General features: G+C 36.2%; 1 protein-coding gene across 1 annotated transcript in view; it reads right to left on the reverse strand.

Moving 5' to 3' along the window:
- Nucleotides 1–26,914, reverse strand: part of AKAP9 (A-kinase anchoring protein 9) — a gene marked incomplete at its 3' end in the record, with an annotated part of 100,078 nt that overhangs the window by 12,028 nt on the left and 61,136 nt on the right. The window contains exons 22-37 of the mRNA XM_079538353.1: nucleotides 24,605–24,816; nucleotides 20,344–20,506; nucleotides 17,404–17,616; nucleotides 14,715–14,947; nucleotides 13,055–13,174; nucleotides 11,525–11,701; nucleotides 11,294–11,398; nucleotides 10,723–10,875; nucleotides 10,277–10,456; nucleotides 6,546–7,631; nucleotides 4,691–4,837; nucleotides 3,822–4,319; nucleotides 3,338–3,401; nucleotides 2,497–2,615; nucleotides 1,264–1,455; nucleotides 579–767 (exon numbers count right to left, since the gene is read on the reverse strand). Coding sequence (XP_079394479.1) covers nucleotides 579–767; nucleotides 1,264–1,455; nucleotides 2,497–2,615; nucleotides 3,338–3,401; nucleotides 3,822–4,319; nucleotides 4,691–4,837; nucleotides 6,546–7,631; nucleotides 10,277–10,456; nucleotides 10,723–10,875; nucleotides 11,294–11,398; nucleotides 11,525–11,701; nucleotides 13,055–13,174; nucleotides 14,715–14,947; nucleotides 17,404–17,616; nucleotides 20,344–20,506; nucleotides 24,605–24,816 — 3,851 coding nt within the window. The remainder of the gene's footprint in view (nucleotides 1–578; nucleotides 768–1,263; nucleotides 1,456–2,496; nucleotides 2,616–3,337; nucleotides 3,402–3,821; nucleotides 4,320–4,690; nucleotides 4,838–6,545; nucleotides 7,632–10,276; nucleotides 10,457–10,722; nucleotides 10,876–11,293; nucleotides 11,399–11,524; nucleotides 11,702–13,054; nucleotides 13,175–14,714; nucleotides 14,948–17,403; nucleotides 17,617–20,343; nucleotides 20,507–24,604; nucleotides 24,817–26,914) is intronic.

Consider the following 26,914-nt stretch of genomic DNA (forward strand, 5'->3'; position numbering starts at 1 on the left):
TGTGTGGACATTAAATCCATTTATATATTCACAGTCCACATACATTCAAAACATTTTAAACTAAGCCACAATTAGCACAATATTAAAATATTACAAAGAACTCTTTCTAATTCCCCTGCTGGGCATCAAAATTCTAGAATCAGAACTATCAGCTTTGTGGTGAATTATTAATTTCCTCACTAATCCCTCCATGTACCACAGGAGAGTAAGTGACCTCTCTGTTTCACCGCAACATTATTAATTCCTCTTCTTATAACATGCTTCATGTATGTAAACTTTTCCTCTTACACAGTGTACCATAATTATAATTAATGAAATCAAACTCAGGATAACAATTTCTATTATTTATTTATTTACTCCAAAGGTTGTATTTTTCCTGTACCTTGTGCCTACAAAAGCTCTTCTTGTTAAACAAATCTCTTCTTCCTATAAGACATACTTCATTTTCAGCTGTCTGATCTGCCATAGCTACATATATTTTTCACAGAATTTATACATTTAAAAGTAAAAATCAAAATAAATGTAAGCAAACCCTGACTTGGGTATGTTTTATGTATGTTTGACTTTGAGTATGTTACCTGCTCTTGTAGCCTGTGCTCTAACTGACTCATCAGTATCACAGCATCTCTTGTGCCCAGTTCTGCAAGTTCAGTTTGAAACACAGCAAGCAGAACGTTTTGTTCCCTCACAAAAACCTGCTGAATGGCACACAGGAGTTCTCCTCGCCAGTCTGAGTCGCCTTCAAGAGGTTCAGAACTTGCATAGATCTACAACAGCAAGTACCAATTTAAACATTTAGCAGAATTCAACGATAACACCAAGAACTGTTGTTATCACGTATGCAAAACATGTGTTTTTAGTGGAATATTGGACATCTCTTACATAACATTCATTCATACAAATGGAAACATTTTTGTACACCTGATTTCTTCTGCATGCATAAATGCTCAACTTCACCAAGTTTTTTCCTCTTTCCTCTCACAACAGTGTCAGTTTAGCAGCTGCTGGAAACAAGCTTTCCAGATACAATTCCATACTATTGTTTTTAAAAAGGTAAATCAGTATCAGAAGTTAGCAAATACAGGCATAACTGAAGGTATATTTTGTTAACAGAAAGTGCAACATGCAGCTTTACTGCCTATTTCTGAAATCTTGGCTTGTAGCGGTATCTTTGCAGTATTTAAAATTGAATTACGTGTATGCTTTATAAGGTTCTCATAAATCAGTTTTGTTTCAGAAAGAATCTTACAATATTGTTTATACCTCAGCTTCTCTGTGAAGTTGCATTTTTGAAATCAGGTCTTTCAAAGACGAGATGGTGCTTAGAAAGGCTTTCCTCTCCTCAAGCCAAGATTCTGGCCCTTGCTTAAGAGGTGGCATTTCTCTTTCACCATATGGAAATTCAGTGAGAGACAGCACCTGTACGCCTTCACGATGGACTGCTCTCAGCAAACCCTACAATAAATACCAAAAGAAATCAGAAACATCAGTCCTGACAATTAATGATGGTATCTCATACACACTGAAATACTGATACTTTGTGTCGATCAGCACAAGGAAACCACTTGTGCTTCCTCATATCAAGGACAGAAGCATCACCCAGTTCCTTATATCAGCCAAGTACCACAGCTTATTAAATAGATGTGTTCCCCTAGTTTCAAATGAGAATACCCAAATTCATACTCATATTGAAAACTGATTGCTGATGGAAACTTTTTACAAATAAAGATCTGTAGTGCTTCCAGGCAAGCTTTTCAATTAACTTCTTGAAATTACCACTAAATTATTCATTATTATTATTCAAGGCCAGGCTGGATGGGCCCTGGGCAGTCTGATCTGGTGGGTGGCAAACCTGCCCACAGCAGTGGATTGGAACTGCACGGGCTTTGAGGTTCCTTCCAACCCAAGCCATCCTATGGTTCTGTGATTTAAGTTAGGTCTTTGTCAGAAAAGGCTCCTGTTTTCTTTTGTTGCGTTGTGTGTTGTTTTTTCTTCAGTAATTAACAGCATGATACCCTTATGTTTATGATACACAAACTGAATTACTTTCATAACACAGTTATTATCCCACGTCGATAATTACAGAACCAGTATGGCTGTGTAACAGATGATCGTGACACCATCATTAATACATAGGAAATGCAATAAAATATAATTAAGAGTTAAATTTTTCACAATCATCACTTCAATCACTTGTTAAGAACAAGTCTGCTGCTAAAAAATTCACGTTTAAATTTACTGAAATTCCGTGAAAGATGTTTTAAACGAAACAACACATTCTCTTCAACAACAATTTAGGTAGCTACAGGCATTTCAAACAAAACACCTATCAGAAGGTATCACATATCACCTATCAGAAGTGTTTCAAAATGCAATTGGATAGCTAACACTTTAAAAAATCTAAAAAGCTACTATCCATTAATCAAGCAGTAACTAACCTAAGCTTTTAGTACTACCATTCTTGTTCCCCAATAAAAATGCTCAGCTCCATTTTACCTTAATTTTTTGAGGAAGCAAATCTGTTGAAGTTTCACCTTCATCTGGTCCTTCCGATATTGTGTCAGATCCTTGGGTCTGAGCAAGATACATTCCTTGACTCCAGTCTGAACTGGAATCTAAAATAAAAGGAGAGAAAAACATGAAAGCTGGATTACTGTGAAACTTTGAAGAAGAGACATCAAAAAAATATTTTTGTTATAACGTGGCTGCATGTCACCACAGTTGATTCTATGCCTGGAGACTATTTGTTTTATAGTTTTCCCATTTCAAATCAGTGCCAGCAAAAAAACAAATCAAACCAAACACTACCCTCCCACTCCAAAACATCAAAATTTAAATTACTATTTTAGAAGAAAAACAATTTATTTACACAACTACATCTGCTAAATGACTCTTCTTAGTATGCTTAGCCTTTGTATATGACAAGGATTATATTAATAATTTCTGTGGCTCCTGAGGAAGTCTGAACGTGCCATCATTTCTCACTGCTAAGGACTAATAGCTTTCAATTCATCAAGATACGACAGAGTTATGTTGAAGACATACTGGAATATGTAAGAAGAATATAGATAGACAGTCCAATTGGAAGATAAAAATGGCATCAAATATCTTGACTCAACCTATCTTCAATCCCATCATTTTTCTCTTCTGTAACAGTTTAATAGACATGATATGCTTGAATGCTCAGAACCCTTCTTCTAGGGTAATAGTTCTGCTTTGATCTGGGGAGCAGTTTTTGTTCCTTAGAACACAAACTCTTTAACAGTAAACTTGCTATTAAAATGCAAATTTCATTTATAATTTGATCACGTGAAATCTTCTAAAACAAGTTTCTTACCACTAGAACATCCATCTCTAGCTTGATATGGTGGAGAATGTGCTAATCCAGAAATCGGGATTCCCTGTGTTCAGAAAAGACAGCAGTCAGACCTTGAATAATCTCACACCCACTCTTAGTATAGGAGCTAATTCTAAAGCCTAAAATGACACGAGTGTCTCTCTTCAGTTTCCCCTGCAGTGAAAGTAATCAGAATGGAGACTAAAAAGATGGTGTTCAGTAGTGTGACTTGCACTTGTCCCCGCTTCACAGAGCATGATAGATTCAAGAATAGCATCTAACAGTTGAACACACTCCCAAATTTGAATTGCTGAGGAAGTGGTGCACAATCTCCCCATAGGCCACAGAAACATCACAGCACTTAAGATCTCTACATTAATGTTCATTAACGGTCGTTCACAGTTAGATTTTAAATGGAAATTTCTGTAGCAGGAGCAAAAGCAGAAACCAAAGTACTTCAATGAGTATAAAATAGGATACATACTTCTTTAGCTCGTAGACTCTCTATGACTTCTTTTAAAGCATTACATTCATCAGTTAATACTTGTACTGCAACAAACTTCTCTCTCTTTAATGCTTCAGATTCAGAGATATGCCTTGTCTCCATGTCCATGATTTCAGCAGCATGGAGTTCTTGCATTTGCTCAATTTTTTCATTAAATTCTCTTATGATCTCTGCAATCTCTTCAGAAGAGCAGGCACTTGGCAAGTCAATTTGAATTTCTGCATTTTTTACAAGGACTGGTGAAGTCTGGATATAGCTGCTGATATTCACAGTCTTGTCTGTCTGTGAAGATGTGCTTTTCCCAGTAGACTCGCTGGTTAGCAAAGCACACAGTATTTCTGCATCTTTTCTGCTTTCAGTTTTTGCCATGTCCTTTTCCATTCTCACATAATTTGCAAGTTTCTCTTCTACTTGAACTAGCTTCTCTTTGACTTTGCACAGATCTTCCTGAAGGTGTACCAGATTTGCTTCTTTTACCTGTAAATACAGAGAATCTGAATCACAGTTCCTCCAAATCCTTGGAAATAAACAAGACCTAAACAACTCTCTATACAGCTGCAACTCAGTTTAGTTATATTTTAAAGTGGCTATGACACATGGTGACAAATATACTATCTTAAGAAATACACCTCTAGATCCACTGTTGCATTGGATTGGATTATAAATCTCTGGCATTAAATGAAGTTTTGGTCTACACCATCACCTCTATTGCACTGACAGTAGGTAATGAACAACTGTTATTCCTAGTGGCATGCTCTCTACAGGATGTTTTAGAAAATGGCAAAAGTTATAATCAGTCATTTGTAATAATTTGCTTTAAATACATTAGAGAACAATCTGGTTCTTACTGATAGCTCCTTGTGAAGTTTTTCTGTCTCTTCTCTGCAACTGCTCAGTTCTTCCTTAGCAGCAGCTGCTTCTTCTTTAACTTTCTCTAGTTCAAGTTCATTAGAAAGTGCATTATCATTTTGTCTCTCCGCGAGTTGTGCTCCTGCCTATGATGCAACACAAGGTACAGAAAAAGAGGAAGAACCTTATGAACAATCAAGAATTAATAACATTGATTACTCATGCTGATTTACTAAAATCACACGTGAAAGTAATGAGAGTCTTTCATGACCTCAAAGATCATCAAGTCCAACCTCAACCTAACCATACCACCCTAACTCTAACATCCAAACGGTTTTTAAACACATCCAGGGATGGTGACTCAACCACCTCCCTGGGGAGCCTATTCCAGTGCTTAACAACCCTTTCTGTAAAGGTTTTCCTGATATCCAACCTAAACTTTCCACGGCACAACTTCAGGCCATTTCCCCTCATCCTGTCACCAGTGAGAAGAGACCAACCCCGCTCTTGCTGTAAGCACCTTTCAGACATTGGAAGAGAGCAATAAACCTCCTTTTCCCCAGACTAAACAGCCCCATTCCTTCAAGACGGGGAAAAACAAATCTATGTTATTTCAATTAACACATCCTCTAAAAATTAAGAACCTTTTCCTTGATTAACTCCTACAAACTGGTTTCTTGTGGAAGTAAAGACCATCTAGAAAGCATGGGGAGGAAGGTCAACAGCCAGTAGGAAATAAAGTCTGATAATATCACTGAATTTATAACACATATATGACATTCATTCAATCTGTCCTTTGATGAAAGGTCTTTGAACCTTTTCTGATCCAGTACTGGGTTTCACGACCTCTCTGAACTTCAGCAAGCAAGCCCAACTTCTTTAATTAGGCCCAATGAACTACAAAGGTTTTAAATTCAGATGCAACATAACCAGCGATGGATGTGAATCAGGACAAATATACATTTGTGAAAGCTACCAGTAAGAAATATACTTGGAATCAAGGCAAGAAAGAAAACGACGTAAAACAAAAATCAAAGCATACTTAATGGTAATGGTTTAAGTTGCCAGGGGAGGTTTTAGCTGGATAATTTCTACTCAGAAAGAGTGGTGAGGCACTGGAATGGGCTGCCCACGGAGGTGGTAAAGTCACTATCCCTGGACATTTTCAAGAAAAGGGTAGATGTAGCACTGAGTGAGATGATTCAGTGGTATGGTGGTGATGAGTTGGTAGCTGGACTTCATGATTTTAGTGGTCTTTCCAAGCTCACAGAATCACAGAATGGACAGGGTTGGAAAGGACCTCAAGGATCATGAATCTCCAACCCTCCGCTGCATGCAGGGCCACCAACCTCCACATTTAATACTAGACCAGGCTGCCCAGGGCCCCATCCAATCTGGCCTTAACACCTCCAGGGCATCCACAGCCTCTCTGGGCAGCCTGTACAGACAACCTGTGTGGTTCTAGAATTCTATAAACAAATAAAAATGTTCAGACAAACTACTATCACTCCCTTATCCATTCTGAACCTTCTTCCAGAAGATTCTGCCATTTTGATTGGTCTACTTCTTGCCATAAGTGTGATTCTCCCCAATACATGCAAGTTCAAAGTAATAATAAGTAAGTATATGCTCAAAATGCAAATAAATTAATGCAAAACAAAATTGATAGTAGAGTTCATCTAAAATAATATATTTTTCTTCCTGTAACTCCAAGAATAAATGAGAAATGAAGATCTACTCCACACAGCAGGATATTTCTATTGCTAGCTGTGTGAAGTTTTGCATTTGTTACAGTCTACACACAAGGAAATGATTTTAGTGCAAACATGCCAAAAGAAAATTGCATATAATTACCAGATATGTCTGCATTTCTTCTTGCTTAATGTATTTCTGAATCTCACTTCTGTGTTTCTCTTGGACCTCTTCTAGTAATTGCTGAAGTTCCAATAGCCTCTCTTCTTTCAATTTAGATTCCTGTTGTGTAACTTTTACATTTTCTTTTTCTTGCTCCAAGCTATGATTTGTCTTTGCCAGCTGTTCCTCCACCTCTCTAAGCCTCTGTGTTAAGAGTGATACTTCTGATTCTACCTCATTTTCAGTAATATCACTCACACCTTCTGTCTGGGGGTGCTTGCTTACTTCCTCCAGACATTCTGAAGTTTCCTGAATTTCTCTCAAGAATTTCCCTTGTTCTTGGACTGCATTTAGCTGAACCTCACTCACGAGGGCAGCTGCGACTTTTTCCATGAGTGTTTTCTCTAGTTCTAATATTTTATTTCCAAGCATTTCCCTTTCAGCTTTTCCTTGTTCTTTCAGATCTTTTATTTCATTGTAGGACTGACACAGTTCTGAATCTTTCTCCTTAATGCATGCCTGAAGTTGCTGCAGCTGCACCTCCATCTTGCTAATGGTGATCCTTGTATTTTCATCAGAAGACCCGAGCTGGGTTTGATCTAGCAGTTCTGTCATCTCACATGAGACTTCATCCATTTCCTCAGTTCTCCTGTTGCTCCCAACTTCTGTTTTTTCTCTATCACCTTTCATCAGTGCACACTTATACTTCTCTGTTACTTCTTCATGTTCTTTTCTTAAAATGTTCATTTCTTGCTTTAGCTGGTTCATTTCTAACTTAGTTTCCTCAAGCTCATTCTTTGTTTGAGATGCCTCTAAATTAATACTTTCTACTTGCTTCTCCAAAGCCTCTTTTTCTGCCAGAACTGTTTCAAGTGTGTGTTTCAGACTGTCAGTGTCCTCGTGAAAAGCAGTGAAATCTGCAGGTATTTGTTCAATATTTGCCAGTTCTTGCTGAAGCTTATCAATTACATCGTTCAACTGTTCTATTTCCTCATCATTCTTTTTCTTCACACGTTCTTGATCACTTTTCAGACATTCTACCTGGGCTTCAAGGTCCCGTATATGCTCATTTTGTTCTTCAAAAACCTGCAAAAAAGCACAACAAAAAAGTTGTGCAACAATAATGAGTAACTACAAAACCTTCAGTTTAGTCCAGTTCCTGGACTTCACAATAGCAGTTTTTTCACAATTTGCAGTGTCTTGTAAATAAAGGTATGTTATAAGTGAACTTCTTGATGGCACATCCCTTGTAAAGGCCTGTGACAATCAAGATACCTTCACATAGGAATGACAAAGTCTGTGACCTTAATAAACTCCATATGTAGGAGTGAAAGTATCAAATGAAGAGAAAGCATGCATAATTTTTACAGAAGTACGAAATGCTGAAGTCCCAGTGTTCACAATGCTTTTTCCCAACAGTTTACTCTAAAGATTTAGCTTTTCCTTTCCTCTGAAAATTAAAACAGCCCAAGACATTCTACGATTCTACAATTTTATGCAAAGGACATAAAATTCAAAGAAATTCATTGAAGGATGTAACTAAGCAAATATGAGACTGGTGACTCTATAATACAGAGAAAAAGAAGCCATCTTATATCCATTTCTAATAAGAAATAAATGGGGAAAAGCACACACAAAAAAAATCAAATGATTCATGAAACTAAATTTAACAAGTTTTTTTTTTAAATCTTATCAAAAGGAAAAATATGACAAGCAGACTCCAGACAGAGTAAGATTTATAAAATTAACCATAAAAAACACTTATTAAATTGTAGTAGAAGCAATACCTCAATAGATTATATAAGAACACTGAAAACTCACTATAAAGTCAAAATAATAAGTGGATATATTTTCCTAATAGAATGCCTGGAGATCTGAATTGAGCAGTGCTTATACACTGGAATTGAAAAAACAAACAAACAAACAAAAACCAACACAAAAGGAAATTTCTCAAGAATATTCTGAAAGGAAGAATGTGAAATGAAAATAGTTATGGTATATAAAATAGTTAAGAACAGTAAAAGGGCCTTTTACAAATTATTAGGAAGAGGAGAAAAAGAAAGAAAGAAAGAAAGAAAACAAAATTTATTACTAAAGTAGCTGTGCTTTTCCCTTTATCTCTCACGATTTTATTAGGTTTAGTTAGTTAAACACTAAAATAACTTTGTATTAATTATAATAGGTTTAAGAATAAATGAAAAATGTGATCAAGACTGAAGGAAGCTCAAAAGCACTAAAGAAAATGTGAACAAGGCCTTGGTTTTCAGAAGAAAAGAACAGCGACCCAGCTGGCTGCTATCCAGTGAGCTTAACAGCTTCTCTTCTTCATAACAGTAGAATAAAGGGCCACACAAGGCATATAGAGCTATTAAAAGAAAAGCACTTTGTGGGATGAAGATGTCTACAGGATTAAGAAAGGGATTAACCTAAGGATGATCTATTCATTTTTTAATGCTGATCTCATACACAAGCAAACAGTAATTATTTAATGTTCTGGGAACCAAAACAGGGTAAGAAGATGAAATTAAGAAAATGGAATTATACTACAGGAAAAGAACCAATCATTAAAATGAACTACACCTAAATCCTAGGTATTTTCTTCAAGGCAAGAAATGTAACTCTCTTACCATGGTCATTATATAAAGCAGAGTTGTTCTAGATTCCTGAAATATGATCTTTTCCAAATGCACTTTCCTAAATCCAATTCAAAATTTTCTAATTATTCACTGAGATTCATTATACGTAAAAGTAGCACACAAAAACTCATTGAAATTATCCAGTCAAAGCTCTATTTCATTGCAGTGGATCCAATACGCCTCAGTGAAATGTTCTGCTAAACACTGAGCTGCTGAGGGGTGAAAGAGTTTTTATTATTACCTTACTGAATAATTTGGGCTCTGGGGACAAGGTTTACGACTAAAAAATTTCATGTTTTAAAAAATTAGAATGCAATATTCTTCCACTGAAAATATCCAATGTTTTTGCTACAAAAAATATGAGACCAGAGGCCAGTTTCTTCTACTTACATGAATACAAAATATGTAGCGTAACTATTGAAATCAAGTTCATTATACCTGTATAAATTGCAAGTATGCCAGAGCAAGATGAAGCTTATTTTCATAAGAACACATGATTGAAACGTACCAGAAAACTATCAGTGTTAAATCTCAATACATAAAGATGAATCTGCTTTATTTGCTCTATTTTTTTTCAAGAGAAGACAGCTTGTAGCTTGCACAACCACCACATTTCAAAACTGGATTAAATATGTTGCCAACATCAGCATGATGGCAAAGCATTTATACAAACTCCCGAGAAGTTCAGCTACTAAAATGAACAGTAAGTCTAACAGGTTTCACTGTTGGACATAACTGAAGGTAACCCCTACAAGATGGTAAAACACATGCTGATATTCAGTCCAGCTACCTAAACATCACTAAATTTTCAGAAGTACAAGAAGAATAAGGAAAGAAGAGCTTTAGACAAAAAATGAAACAGAAATAATGCAGAAAAACAAACAGAAAGCAAGTATAATGTATTCACAGTATAAAAAGAGTGGAGGAGGAAAAGCAGATCAGTGTTAAAACACTGTTTGATACTGAAACATTAATATTTTTAAATTAAAGCAGGAACAGAAGATACTGTAAAGGGAAATATGTTATTCACATTTTTACTATTCTTAAAGCTAGCAACAAGGCAGGACTCTGAAAAAAGATTTTGAAAGTATGTACTTTGTTGTCAGTTGTGCCTTCAAGTTGCTGTTGCAGTTTTGCAATTTGTTCATGAAGATTATCTATTTCTTGCTCCTTCTCTTGCATGATGTGAGCAAGTTTCCCAGCCACTAAGTGATGGTCTTTTATGGTGGCATCTTCAGATTTCTGGATAGCTAGTCCCAGTATTTTCATTTCATCCTGCAAAAAAAAAATCCAACCCACAAAAAAATCAAAATCACGTTACAGTTATACATGACATTTTCTGCATATTTTTGTATGAATATTAAGGTATAGGAACAACACATCTTATGGAATAAGAAGTTATTATACACATTTTTTAGTATTTTGCAAGTTGAACTGCAAAACGCTTGAGAAAAAGAAATAATTTGACATCTTGGCATTTTTCAAGAATTTGTTTCTGAGAAGGGAAAATAAAGTTCTAGGCTTCCCAGTTACATAATTACCTTAAATAATTTGTTCTCTTGTTCAAGCTCTTGCAAGTGTGTAGTAGACTCCTTTCGCTGAATTTCTAGTTGCATGTGCAACTGCTGAACTTCTTCATTTTTATTTTCTAACTCCTCTCGAAACTGCTCCAGTTGTTCTTCAAGGTTTGTGACCTACGCTCACAAAACAAGTAGTGAAAAAAGAACAGACAACCATAGCAAACATTAAATGCTGTAATTTTCAAGTGCAATGTCTTCTGTAAAAAGAAGAGTTTGGTAGGCAAAAACAATTGAATATATACTCGGCGACATTCTGAGTCTCTGAATGAAATTTTAAAACACACTAAAAATCAGCTAAGATCACTATGAATATTTTCTTAATTGGGCTGAACTTTGAGTACAGAAACTCTCTTGTAACTCATAAGCATTAACAGAAATTATAACAACAATTACAGCTCACAAGAAAACTTCAAAGGGATTTGGACAGCTATTTCATCTGTTTAAATTTTTATCTGCATAGTTTACTATATTCAAAAGTAAGCAAAAACAAATAATCCAAACTATCAGAGGAAACATTACACTGACATCTTACCTCCTTTTCTTTTCTGTCCACAGCTTCTCGTTCAGCTTGCAGTTGTATTTCAAGAGGTAATTCTCCTTTTACAAAAATGGTGCCAAATTGTTTCCTTTCCTCCACCTATAAACATGCATTAAAATTAGTTACTTGACTTGTTTAATGAGAAACAAATCAAAAGGATATACTGCTTTGTTCTCAAGAAAATAAGAAAGGAATAAATACATTATAATTTTAAACCAAGAATACCTTTTGCAAGTTATCTGCGCTGATAATTAAAGCTTGTTCCAGTTCTCTTATTCTGCATTCTAATTTCTCAATTTCTTCATTTCGTTCTTGTATATCTCTCTGAAGTTGCTCCTTAGAAAGCAAAAGCTCACTGCACTTGTCTGTTTTTTCTTTTAAATGATTTGTTAATTGTTCAACCTGGTGACAATACAGAAAGAAGATGAATATACTGTAGTAGATTGAAAGGGTTTGCTAGCAATAGTATCAGCGCTCATCTTTTATAGAGAAAAAAAAACCCTTTTTTTTTTTCTTGTAATGAAATTCTAATTCTTTAGGTGGAACAGTAGCAAAATTAAGACATCGTAGTGTTACATACAACAAATACTATTAGCATTCTCAAAGAAGTCAAGTATTCCATGCTGTATCACTTGCTCTCTAGTACTGCCTTAGTTACTCACAGTGTCCTCAACAAAATGTCCAGTATACAGCTAGGTTAGGACCAAACAGAATTGGTGGACAACTGTGTTACAGGCTGGGCTCATAGGGTTATAAATGTGATGGAGTACATCTGTCTGGAGGCCATTCACAGGTGAGGTTCTGCAGGGCTTCATTTTAGGGCCAGTTCTCTTTAACGTTTTCATAAATGACGTGGATGCAGGACATGAAGGTATACTAAGTAAGTTCATGGATGTCACTGTATCAAGAGGACCTTTTGACTTTTTCAAAGTTAGAGAGGCCTTGCAAAAAGATCTTAACAAATTAGGGGGCTGTGTAATTGCCAACCCCAGGAAGTTCTAAAAGAATCCCCACAGAAAGGGATCTGGGGGGTTCTGGTTGATGGCAATCTGAACGTGAGTCAGCAGCGCAGCCAGAAGGGCCAACTGTACGCCGGGGTGCCACCAGGCGAGCTCTGCACTGCTGCAGTTCCAGCTGCTGCAATGCAAGAAGAACGTTAACTATTAAAGAGGGGGGCTGCGAAGATGGTGAAGGGTTTGGAGGACAAGATGTATAAGGAGTGGCTGAGGTGCCAGGTTTGCTCAGCCCAGAGCAGAGGAGGCTGAGGCCTCATGGCGGCTGCAGCTCCTCACGGCGCTGAGCTCTGTTCTCTGTGACAGCGACAGGGCCTGAGCGAATGGCATGGAGCTGAGTCAGGGGAGGGCAGCTGGGGGTTAGGGACAGGGTCTGCACCCAGAGGGTGCTGGGCACGGAACAGGCTGGAACGCCCAGGGCAGTGGGCACAGCCCTGAGCAGTCAGAGTTCTATGAGTGTTTGGACAGTGCTCTCAGACTTCGGGTTTGGATTTTGTGTGGTGCTGCATATAGCCAGGAGTTGGACTCGGTGATCCTCATGGGTATATGTTTACTACTAAGCAGCCCCAATAAAACTCCAAAACAGAGCTCTCCCGCAGCACAGTCATCTGTTGGGGGTATACTCTCCCGGCTTGTAAATGCTTGTAGACTAGGTACACCATAAAATAGCTCAATTGCAATACCTTAAGAGTTGTATACAGTGAATATGTAAGATAAAATGACAAGTAATAAAACATCTGACCTCTCTGCTTTGATGTTCATTGACAGGCTGACTCCTCTGTGGAACCTTCAGCTGTTGTTCCAACTTCTGTATCTCTTGCTGGAACACATCTCTCTCATGCTCTCTGTCAACTGCTTGCTCCTGGAAGTTACAGAATCATGTCGATACACTATTTGATTTTTAAAAGTATCTGAATTAAATATCTTATTATATTGTATTTTTTTTTTAATGTGAGGCCGGTATCAGCAGGTCTGTTTTGATGTAGCAGAACCTATTGCAGCTATGGCTTAAAACTCTTTCAGCTTTCATAGTTCGTGTGTTTTGTTAAAAAAATGAAGACAGCACAGATTAACCAAGTATTATTTCACAAAACTGACGGTCTTGTTTCTCCTATGCCAGGCACCCCACATGAATGGCAATAAGTCAATATTTTATTTTATTTTTTTTTCTTAATGCTTGTCTTCAATATATGTAGCATAAATATGAATTAAGAATAGGAATTAAGAATTAATTATGCAAATATTGGTGAAGAGCGAACAACCCCAAGAAAACCCCAAACAAATAAAATAATGCCTAAACAAGACACAAAAGCTCACCAAGATTACAAATAATTATAAATTGTTCAAATTTTGAATTTCAGTTTCTCTTTTGACCAATTCCAGTTGTTATATTCCAGTTTGATATTTGTGAAATGTATTATTATAGAGGAAATAGTATGCAACTGCCAGTATCCAGTGAATCAGCACCTTTAAGGTTTGTCTGTTTTACAGAGTGACCTTATCAGATATATTAAAATAAATTATCTCAAGTATCTGATAAAAAGAGGAATGCTTCTGTCAAGAAACAAAACATTTTGCAGAAATCCAGAAAACTGGAATAAAACAATCAGAATTCTAATTCTGTAATTAAAAAATCTCCAAAATTCATAGTTCTCCAGTACATGCTATCTGTAATTCTGTACTACATTTATGACAATGGGACTGCTAAGAAAAATTTAACTTCTAAATCTTGTCATATGACACATTAGATTCAGTGTGAAAAATAAGCAGGTAACTGTAGAAAATGAAATAAGGCAAACATAAGTGTGGTAAGAAGTAACTGGAAAGATCTCTCCTTTAATATTGCTTAGAGACAGATCAGCTGGTGTCAGAGTCTGGTATTCTGTATGAAACTGTTACACCTTACTTGCAGTTAAGAATCTATTGAAAATGCACAGAAATAATAGTTTTGTCCCAAGTATAAGAGACTTAACAGGAAAAAAATTGGGCAAAGATGACTGCAGAGATGACGGTGTGATGGTGAAAACACAGTATTGTTTAAATGGCTGAGACAGCCTGTAGGAAGGAAGAAACTGGGTACATTAAAGAGGCAGCCACCATTGTGAATGTGGGCAAATGCACATATAACTGCTTGGGAGAAGTAGCTTAATATCTAGAGATAGATTTTTAGATGCTATGATAAAAAAGTATATTAAAAATATAAAAGAAAGCTAGAGAAATTATGTTTTCTATTTCAAAATACAACTGAAACTGAGTAATTAATTCCAGCAGACCTCAGTTTCCAGGTATTTGCTGAAAACAAACAAACAAACAACAACCACCAAGCATTTACTGCTAAACCAAACCTCAGCGCAAGTGCTCACCCACCCACCTTCATGAAACACTCCTTTCACCATACTTACATCTAGAAATTTTCTTGTTTTCTCAAGTTGCTTCTCCAAAGCCTGGTTTTGCTGCCTTAAGTCCATAAGCTCAGCATTTTTTTCTTGCTCTAGCTCTATGAAACGATTGACTTGTTCCTCCAAGTCTATTTCCAAGATTTTCACTTGCTTCTGAAGGTCATCATATTCTTTTTCAGCTTGACGCTGTACTTCAATTTTTTCTTTCATTAGCTTTTCTGTTTCCTCTAGTAATTCTGGTTATAATAAAATCATCACACGCTATTTTTAGATATGAATAGTTTTCAATGTTATGAAACAAAACCACTTCCCAAGGCTGTATATATCCATGCTGTAGTCTGCAGAAGGACATTAACTGGTTTGGGTTTTTACTATTTTTCATTTTTAGAATTTTTTTTTTTTTTTTTCTTTTGAGAAGTGATCAAGATAATCATTATAGCAAATTCATTCCAACACTGCTGTCCTTTAGACAGACTTCAGAGGACTGATAGTGAAATGATATTAGATCACTTCCCCATTTAAGTTGCACATAGATTAAACAGTCTTTGTATAACTGGCACAGAAAAGAAAAATACAGATTCGAACCATAGCTAGTCAGCACAAGGGCTAGCTATGGAAATGCAGGACACCCAATATTTTTCTCCTCCTAAGGATGATTAAAATCAGTCCGCTCCCAGGCTTCAGCATTTAATGCGATATGTAGAAATAATTTGTAGGAAATACTGAAAGTCTTAGCAAGATTGCCAGGCAGAGGGGGAAATTACTGATCTGTAACTGAGGTTTTGCAAAAATCAGTGACTGAACGCCCAATTCTGATTCCTCACGAAAATGCTGGCACACGTATATAGTAAAGCCCCAAACCACTATTAAGACTCTTAAGCCACAGCCCATTGAAGTACATGTTAACTAACCGTTAAGGCATCCCTTGAGGCAAAATCCAAACTGTAAAGTGCAATTACATTTGGAGAGTCTTTAAAACATGATTGATAATTAGACAGAAACAGTACAATTTACAATCAATATAGAAGAAATATCCTTTAGGCACCATCATCTTACATCATACTGAACCAATTCTTATTTTAAGGTAACCATTGTATGTCTGTATAACACATTGTTTAGATATTAAAACGAAACTTCAGTATATTTGGAAACAAAAGTGAAAAAAAAAAACCCTACAAAAATATGCCTCCAATATCAACTAGGTATGTGTAATTCGTAAGTGAATAAGATGATGGTTATTAATGAATTTGCTTATTTATGCATAGAAATAATAAGAAACGTTGTTAGCAAAATGTAAAACTGAGTATGAAATACAACATCAAAGCTGCAGGCCAGTAAGAATTACAAGTGATGTCAGTAAGCCAAAAGCCCAATAATCCTGATTAACAATGTCAGTACGTCTAAATCTTCCACCCAGTTACAGGATTGGCCATGCAACATACAAACACACCTGCTTGGGAAGCTGCATCGACTGCAGCATCTACTAGGCCTAGGAGAATAGAGAGAGAGAGAATAAAACAAAAAAAGAAGCAAAGTAATTTACATGCCAGCTGTAGTTTTCTTGTGATGCAACAATGTAAGAGAAAATGAAGCCAAAGAGAGTGTGGCATTTAATGACAAAGTTGTTGAGGTAACTTAGGGAATGAGGCAGGTTATTCTGGTATGCATGAGGTAAGTACCTAAACAGTTTACCCTTACGGGACCCATACAGTTGCTATAGTTGAAAATATTTAGACATAAAACAATTTAATGGGAGACACATACAAGAATCTTCTTTACAGTAAAGTAGTGACTGGCTGTTATTAAAATTTCACTATAAAATTTAAATAAAATAAAATCAATAAAATTTACAAAACTAGAGACATAAATTGCTATAAACTTTTAGACAGTAAGTAAAATGCTAATTTCATGCAAGCACTGCAATTTTCAAAGGAATAGTACTTCATAACTACCACTGTTTCAATTTTCTTCCCTTTCAAACATACAACATTAAGTCTTTCTTAAGCTAATAAATTAGAAGACATATTTACTTCATAAAGGCAAATGCTTTTTTTTCCCCCCCAAGTAAGCAGTTAGTTAAACTGATGTGATATTTTTGATGTGATACTTATCCAAAAATTTTGCCATCACCATTATTTTAATTTTTGATTTCTGTATTTCACTTTCTGGAGAACTGAGTAAGTAGATTTTGGTACTGGCAACAGCCTTTCCTTGTGCAACTCCTGCACCATTCTTCCTCCAACACAGAATCTGATACAGGAGCATACCTTTGATGCCTAAAATAACTATGGACATCGTGTGTAATTCAATCACATTCTGGCAGATAACCTCACTAGTGCCTGAAACTCCGTTTCAAAAATACTTAGACCAATATTTTTATACACAGGTGCCAGCTTGGAGATATTCATCTTCAGCAGTAATATAAATAATGGATTTCCAAAGGTATCAAGCTTTTGTTTACTACAAGAACATCTACAATGGCTCAACACTCATTTTTTTGTTCAAACATTCTGTAAAGTTATCTCAATAACATTAGGTACTAGGTATGAAAATATCACATTTTGCCACATCATATTTTTATTAAAGATTAAAAAGAGGTAAAAAACAAAGAAACAAACAATTTCACCAAGATCACTCATTATTTTGTTTAAAAATAATAAAATCTTATAGAAAGACTGTGGGGAATACATACGCTGCTCAACTGGCCCCGCATCTGCTCTCATGGCATCCTTCTGTCTGGCGAGTAACTCCTTTTCTTCCTGGATCTGCTGCTGTTCAGCCTCTAATTCCTGCAATTTGTTACCTGTACACAGTAGTTCCTGCTCAAGATGGTCAATTACATCTATTTTTTCCTGCAGTTGTTTTTCCAGAAATGCTTTTTCATCTGCATAACCATCAATGAGGCCTGTAGAACATCAGTTTTTAGGTAGATTTAATAAGAATTTGGACTTCTAGCACGGTCAAGTCACTGCAGTAATCTCACATGAACGCACATGTATGTTAGATACTCAGTACTTGAAAAATTCTGTTCCTGTTCTTCTCTTCTTACTCAATGAACAATCAAAAGGACACCACGTAACCAAGAATAACTATTTCTTTCTGCATGTCAACCTTGGTAGCAAACAAGCACTCAAAAGCAAGAAAAAAAGCATGTAATAAACTCAGGATAATATAATAAGAAGATAAGTTCATGTGGATAGTGCCATGCTGTGTCTGAAGATATTTCATTGTGCAGTAAAAGTACTAAACATGGAGAGTGCACTGCTGGAAAACTGCGGGCAAGATTCACAGATTTCCATGGTAAGGTGTGTTCTCTCATCTCTGATATGGGTGGTTCTAGAGGACAGTCTAGACATCAGCTATACAACGTCTGAGCCTGGTCACCTGGACACAGACCCCTATCTTACAGGTTTTGTCTTACTAAGCCCACTGAACCAATGTAGCATTTTTTCCAATACTCAAGTGAGCTCTGCCAGTGTAAATATGTAGTCTTGAGCCAGTGTTAAATATAGCTTGAGAACATAGGGAAACTATTGATGTTTCCATTGGATTTCAACATAAAAAATGTGGAACTGCTCTGAGCACTTAAATCCATGAAAGAAACAGATGAAAGTTATCAACAAGAAAATTAAGTAACAGCATTTTCTGCAGATACAGTTTGGGCCTGGTCGTATGCATAGCATCCATCAGGCACTGCTGATCAGTCTGTTTTTCCAGACTTGGATTCAGAGTGAAGAGCCACTATGAGGGGCAAACTTGTGAAAAATATACTAAAGTAGAATCATAGAATCTTTCAGGTTGAAGAAGACCTTCAAGATTATCAAGTCCAACCATCAACCTCAGCTACCAACTCCCAGTGCTAAAATATGCACCTCAGTGCCACATCCACACATTTCTCAAATGCCTCCAGGGATGATGACTCCACTGCTTCCCTGGGCAGTCCATTCCAATGCTTGAGAAACATTATCAACTGCACTTCAAAAAATTTGAGACATTGCAAACTATAGTAGTCACTTCCCAGCAGCTGATGCTCACAATGAGTACTTAGCAGATTGGAGACTGAGAGGGCATCCAGAGTTTAAACAGTGCTTATGCTAATCAAAAAGGTACAAAAAAGTCTTATATGATGGTAAGAGATCACCTGTGTTTATTAGTATTTTTTTTTAGAGAGATGTAATTTAAGTTGTCAGCGTTCTCAGTGTCAGTGAACAAACTGATTGGTGTTAGCTTTTCCATCACATTTGTTAGGTAAGTTATACCTGATGCCACTAAAACACCAGAGCTTTGAAAACATCTCTGCTGTAGCAGCTTTTGTGATAAGAAAGAAATGATCAGAAACGACAAAATTTATATCAAGAGAAGACAGAGTACCATCAGATACATATTCAACTTGGACATTGTTTTGCATGCCTATCTAAGGAATTTGATAAGAGAATGTAGTTTGGCTTTGTAAGACTATGCTTACAGCTCAGTTCAATGAGCAGGAAAAAAAAAAAAAAGAGTTGTATGGCATTTCTGTTTTGTTATATCAGCAGACAAAACGGTGCATTGATTTCTGAAGCCTACCAAAGAAAGGTTGAAGGAGTTATAAAGCTACTAACAGTCCCTGATTTTAGAGACATGGCTTAGAAACCTACATTTCTTTTCCAGTTATGTGTGTCACAACTATTAATAGCATGTGAACTCGTCTTGGATTATCTAATTAAAAAGAAGAGGAAAGCTGGCAAGGTGGCATTCTCTAGCAATAAAATTTAGCTATGAAACTACTTGCTCCCACTCTGAAACAGAGAAGTCTGCTGAACTAATGTATTATTTTTCTAATTACTATGGGGATCTCACATACAGGATAGATGTTTTTTGCAACTTTTCCCAATGTCAGTTACCAATTGCTATATAAAGATAATAATAGAGATGCTAGATGGAAACAAAACATTCAACTACTGAAGCAGTAAGGCTGCTTTGACAATAAGGCCTTTTGACTACAAAAAAAAGGTATTAAAACCTTTAGATCTGTTTATATTTTTTTCTGATGTCAAAAAAGATGTTAGATTTCCTTGGTTGTAACACTCTGGAACATTAATATTTTTAATTGCTTCTTGATGTGGCTGCAAATATGCTTACAAACATCACATCAAACAAAGTTAAGTAGAAATACATAATCACTGTATCACCAAATTCAGCCTGAAGTTTCCATGTTTTTATCTCTGTTTTGTGGATCTAAGTTAAAGTCAAGAGGCAGAAGGCACAAAATGGAATTCAAGAAACTATATTTAAATGTAAGATTAATTTTTTTCCTTCCCTATCCCCACCTTGAGGGTGATGAAACACTAGAATAGGCCAGCTCTGGGAAATCTGCTTTAGCTGACCCTGCTTTGAGCAGGCTTCCGACACGAATTGTTATGTTCTATGACTCTAAGTTGCTAATACTTCAGTTTGATTGCACAGAACAAAATAAATTAATTTTGAGAATAACAACACATATCCAAACTATTATTTTTAATGGAAAGTAATTAAAAAATTGCTGAACAGAATTACACAGCGGTAGGATTCTGAAGTTCATTAAGAAACTAATCTAATTTGAAGTTTCTTTACCCAGTTAATAGATTAGTCAGTGCAAAGATTAAAAACTCACCTTCAGCTTTACTAAGCTCCAAAGCCAACTGCTCTCTGGCTTTAGTTTCTTCACTGAGACGTTCTTGCAGCTCTTCCTGATACCTGATAAACTCTGTGGCCTCTTCTTGCTTTTTGAAGGATTCTCGCATGAGTTCTGTCTGGGTAATTTTGGCATGTTCAAGCTACCAGAGGGGAAAACCATAGAGATTAGATAAATTAAATATCTTGTAATAAATAACTGTTCTCTCTCTCATATTTCATTAATAGTGGCTTAACAGTGTGATGAGAATTCCTACATAATTTCAGTGGACATTGGATAAGATCAGCACATATTCACAGACAAGAACAGGAAGACATTCTGTATAAAAGCATATGCAAACAAACAGTTCTCAGCATGCTGAACTGAATGAGCTACCTGGCTAGATACGAGTCTTTTGTTCCGGTAATTTCAGGTTTATGAGTTTACTCTAGATTCACCTTTCTTTACACGAGTAAATATACATGTGAGTAAGCTATCATGCACCATATGCTTAGAATAGCTAAACATAGTGCATAAAACTAGCAGAAGTTTTGATATAAACTGACCTAAGTTTTCCATTTCTTTCTCCTCTAAACACAAAGATGAAAGAAGACACCAAGATAATGAACTACTAATTACACAAAATATGTAATAACAAATGGGCCAATTACCAAGAAGACCTATACTTCTCAACTATTAACATATACAGTCTACATCCAGGTTTGGAAGGACTGAAATACAAACTGACCGATCTGAATGGGGCATGAGTTCTTGGTGTGTCCAGTACTCAAACTAAGACAACATGTTAACTTCAGAAAAGGAAGTAACGCATATTTCCTGCTTCTCTCCCATTTTTTCCCCTTTAATATTATGGATAACAGGCAAATATTTGTAAGACAGTAACTTTTTTGGCTTTGCTAAGTTTATATTGAACAAATATCTCTCAAATTTCTTTAAAAATAATGGCTTTCTGACCATCTTCACCTCAGGTCACAATTAGCTTGCTTTAAAATCCCAGACAAAAACAGGTTAGGAATATTTTACAAAATGTTACACACAAAATTATCCACTTATAAATAAACTGAAACTGAAACAACATTGAAAAGAATGTCTGAGTACATTCTTTTCTGCATTAATTCTCTCTTGTAATACAGTGAATCCAAAGACTTAATTTAATTTCTGGAGCATTCCTTTATGGATGGACGTCATTACCTTGAATAGGAGCACTCTGACAAGAGTTTAAAAATGGAACAGATGCAGTTGAATTTTTGCATTGGGTTAAAATATTTTAAAAATTGTAGAGCCTTCTTACTCTATTACATTTTGAAGTTCTGCATTTTAAATTCAGAGCCCCTTCTGAGTAAAAGAAAAGTACACAACAAGTTTACTGCATGGAGAAAACAACAAAAAAGGCTTACTGAAATGCATCACATGCACAGTAATGCAGCACTAGGTAAAACTCAAAAATTGTTCACCAGCTCTTTTCAGTAATTACAAGTCAAGGTAATATTCCAGATAATACTAAAAAAAAACTCAAAAAGAAACAGAAACATGAGCACTATTTTTCAAGTACAAAAACTCTCTCATGGGATCATTAGAAGCCATCAGCAAGCTTGTGCTAGTTAATGGTACTACTCACTGCATGAGAGCTACAAAAGAAGTTTAACTGATTGCAGTGCCCTCCCTCCCCTTCATAAATAATTCATAGAGAAAAAAAATGTAGTAAGTATAATTGACATACTTTTAAAAAAGATTTTAACTCTATACAAGTTAGTAAACATCCATGTCTGCTAAATTCCTTTTGTTGGAAAAAAAAAATTATAACCAAAGCTGTTTCAGAGTTCATTTAAAACTGTCTACGAAAAATGCTCACTAGCAATACATAGCAAGTTTACAGCATTTTTCACTGCATTCATTCTTTTCTATTTAAGCAGATTTAGATATTAAAAATACATATATATATATACTTACTGAGTAAGGTGGTGTAGGCAAGGAAATTTTAGAAACAACTTTTAAAATATGCCCTTTTTTTGTGTGTTTGAAGTGAAAAATTGCAGTATTTACAACTACGGAATTATTCTCATCCAAGTGTTCAGTGAAAGGAAAAGGATATGGCAAAGGCACACGAGATTCAACCTCATAAATGTCTTCTTCTTGGCCTTCTGTCCACAGAGGATTCAACAGATTAGCTGCCCAGTACGTGCGGTAAGAATCCATTTCCAAAAGCTGCTGTCACTGTCTTCTTAACTGCCACATCGGTATTTTGCACTAGCTAAACTGCCTTTAGAAATTGCTAAGAGAAATTTGTAACAGAACACATACATTTAGCAGTCTGAGAATATGCATCAGTGCTGTCAGCGACAAACCAACTGAGAATCCCCAGGGTCAGAAGAGTAACTGAGGAGAGCAGAAATCCAAGGGGGAGATGCATGAAAACTTCATATGGTCACTCCTAAAAATCCTCCTTGGAGAAGTTTCACATGAAAAAGCAACACAAATCTTCCAGTGGCAGCTGGCAGGTAATTTCCACAGCAGGGAAGCACGATTTTGTTTTACCTGAGCAGGTACATTTCAGCAGACAAGCACGGTAGCAGAACAGAAACTAAAAATGATTTTCCACCTCCCCTACGGCCAATGAAAGAGAAATACAGAGATGTTGTTGTTCGCCTTCATTCCTGTTCTTCAAGTTAATTGAACAGGAAAAGCTTTCTCAGACTCTGCTTGTTTCAAGACTTTCTGTTAGTATCTCCCAGCCGAAGAACAGGGGAGGGGCCTGATTTATTTACCTGTATATAACACCAGCAGGTGGAATCTGAATTACAACACACCCACTCCGCGTCTTGTCTGAAAGGATTCAAACTGCACTTCAGTCTGAAATGTGTGTTTAGACAGGTCTCAAGCAGTCACTTTGAAGATGTTGCCAGGTTTCTCTCACTCTTTAAAGTTTGTTTTATGAAATGCGTAGTGGTTTATATGCACAACACAAATTATTAAGAGGAAAGGTTAAAAATCTTTTCTCTCTGTGATTGATTTAGGCTACTTTTTCCATCCTGCAGTATTTCACGAAGTAACTTAAAGATGTAATATACAAACTCTCAGTATATACAGGAATTGTGTGTAACTCAGTAACAGTACAACAAGACAATGGCAACAGATACTGGCAAAGTCTCAGCTACAAAGTTGTGAAGGTAAAATAAATCTTTCTGATCGATAGAGAATAAACAAAAATAAGCTGCTTAGAATATATTGATTATTTTCACAGGTATCATAAAAAGTACTTTAAAAACATCAGTCACAAAAATAAAATCATTTATGTACAGAACTACTGTGTTTAAACAGCAGCAATATATTTACAAGAAACACCAACTGTAATAGAGAATTGATCATACTTCTATAGTTGCAGCATTAATTCTTAATTACTGCAACACTTTGAAGTTGTTTGTCTGCATCGCCTGTTAACTCACATATGGGTCTGTAGCACAAAGCACATTACAGCCTTTGAATTCTGGTAAAGAACTGAATTTAAAGACTGAGTTTTTCAAATGACACTGACCTAAGAACAGACTGTGAGATACCAAGTATTTTCTCAGTATACCTTCAAACTTCAATTAACAGAGACATACTCCAGAGAGAAACTAAAATCCTACTATGCAAATACCCCTACAGCAAAGAAGAAAGCAATATCCATATGCTGCCTCTTTGGAAGCTATCCATGAGCCACATGTCTCAAACACACACTAGAAAACTGGAGTGCAGACTCCTTTCCTGATAGCAAGAAAGGCATGTGTTTAACCCGCCAGGTTAAAATCATAGTCAGAAGTGGCAGTCAGAGAGCTCCATCTTTTTGATGAATTAATTGACCAAAATATCAAGTGAACCAGGCACAGTTCCCTTCATACCTCTCCCTCCAAATGGGTCTGCTAGATGTGCTCTGACACCTCCTGTCTCATCTCTGGATCGCAGCAAAATGTGAAATGACCATGAGGAATGAAAGACCACTCCAGATGGATAAACACGCCTAAATTCAGGCATCCTTTGTAGTCCATACCCAACTCCCAGTGTGAATCTAAATTCATCAGTGAAGTAATGCTGAAGCAGAATTTCTGGAATAGGCACCTGAAGCATTGCGTCAGCTTTGAAAATGAGTATATAGATTTTAGGCACATTAAAAAAAAAAACATTCATGAGAAAAATAAAGAGTACAAAACAAAAACATTAACACACAAAATTCAAAACACATTACTATTAGATCACACACTACCTGATTGGAAGTTTCACTGATAGCTTCCAGAAGTTTTTCAACAGCCGCTTGCAGTCGAGAACTAATATTCAGAACCAGTTCTTCATTTTCAGGGTCTAATTCCACTCCACTTTCTGCAAGATGTTGGCTCAGCAGTCCTTCCTCTGCAGCTCCTGACCACATGCTGATATCATCATCTCCCATATTGCTGCCATGGTAGGAGGAACAGGACTCTGGAAAAACATCAGTATTGATGTAGACTCTTAGGACTTCAATACATGAAAACTATGAGACATGGTTAGAAACACCAATCAGAGCACGATAAAAATATTTTGTCTTGATCACAAAGACAGAAAGGGAAATATCTTAATAATACTTAATAAAATTTACATAAACAAAACTCAATGTGTTAGCTAAAAATGAGCTGGAGAAAGAGAGAGAAAAGGAGATATTAACAGGATCTTTTAGACATACTTTGAGTATGCTTTGGATTCTTTACTCTTTGGAACAAATTGAGGTAATGACTACAAAACTGTCTTATAAAATATAAACAAAACAAAACAAAACAAAAACACTCTGACCATCAGTCATTCTTTTCCTTAGTGCCCAGCTACATTAGCATCCTTTAAAACATGACTGCTCCCGTTACTGACGCAAAAACACAGACCTGAGAGAGTAGAGGGCATGACACACATATAATTCAGACAACTTCTCAGGATAAAGACTAGAATACAGAACATCAGCATTCAGCATTGTTATCAGTAACTTGAAAATTGATTAAAATGAGTAGCTGAACAAGCCAAGTATGGTAACTGCTCCTACTGATGGGCAACATGATATCTTGCTACTCTCAGTCTTCCTGAGGTCTGAATTGGCTTAAAAGCATTTATCCACTTTGGTTGAAAGCAGGAGGCACAGAGTTTGCTTGTGTTATTAAACTGACAGTAATCCACCTAGAAAATACTAAATTAGCTTAATTTAGAATTTATTTAAGCAAGACAAGTGAAAGCACTCTCCTGTTTTAAAATCTCAAATTCAGTATGAAACACTACAGTAGTACATCCCAACAGTAGGTAACTATTCCTGATGAGATAAGTCAATGCCCATGGACTTTTTTTTAAAATCTTTTTAAAAATTCTTTCAAATTTCAATTTTCCTATCTAGAAAAAATACCGTCTTTAAAGACAGACACAAATTTCAATCTAGTCACAAACGTGAGTGAAGTTGGCAATGATAAGTGAATCTCGGTCTAAAATTCATCTTCTATAACTCTTACATTTTAGTGAATTGCTTGGTTGATAGGTACATCTGAATTGTGCAATGATGAGTGTAAATCAAATAGAAAAATGAACACTATAGAAAATACAGAAAAACAGAAATATGTAGCCTGAGGCAAAATTATGTAAGACGCTGACCTCCACCTTGCTACAACCTCCTTTCAGAAGTTGTAGAGAGTGATAAGGTCTCCCCTGAGCCTCCTCCTCTCCAGATTAAACAATCCCAGTTCCTTTATGACACAACATCTCCAGAAGATTTTCAGTAGTTGTAAGAAATAGAAACACTGTTAAATCTAATTAACTCCTCATGGCAGTTGAATACCTAACCCCAATTTGTACTAATCCTCATAATGGTGACCAACATAATCTCTGCTCTGAGTATTAAAACTAAATTCTCCTTCCCCAAATCCTATTTTTCCTTGATACAAAATAATGAATAGAATACAACCCTCAAAAGCAAACATGTCTTTTCCTAGTGTAAACTCACTCACTGCAATGAAAAAGATTTATAGTTTTTCCTTTGTCATGAAGGTTGTAGTTCAGCATGTCAGATGTCATGGTCCACAAAACCATAAGATACAGTGTTTACTCAGAAGTTTCAGATACAGATATTGTTTATAAGCTCACAACTGACATTTATGAAGCAGTATCTATTTCATTTGAGATATATTTTGTGTTACTTGGACCTAAGGTCTCAGTTTACTCCCACACTTCCACAAGGAATTATGTTTAGGGGTTACAAGCTGAAAACCAACAAAAAATTCAGTACAGTTCAGTGAATATAACCACTCACTACTTTTTTCCTCATACACAGGGAAGAAGGAGCTCAGGAAGTACATCACAGGGTTTAATGCTCAAGGGATGCCACAACCACACAGGAGACAGTCCCTCTGCCCCACGTAGAGCACAAAAGGGGCTCTTTCATGGTGATTTCTGGCTCCAGCCTCCAAACTCACCCAATTACTTTGCACAAATGCTGTTAACTTCAAATGGTATGTTTTATGGCTGAACTTGGAACTTTACTCTCAATTCTAGAAATGAATTCCTGTGTTAG

The sequence above is a fragment of the Tetrao urogallus genome, assembly GCF_951394365.1.
Source record: "Tetrao urogallus genome assembly, chromosome: 7".
Taxonomy (NCBI): Eukaryota; Metazoa; Chordata; class Aves; order Galliformes; family Phasianidae; genus Tetrao; species Tetrao urogallus.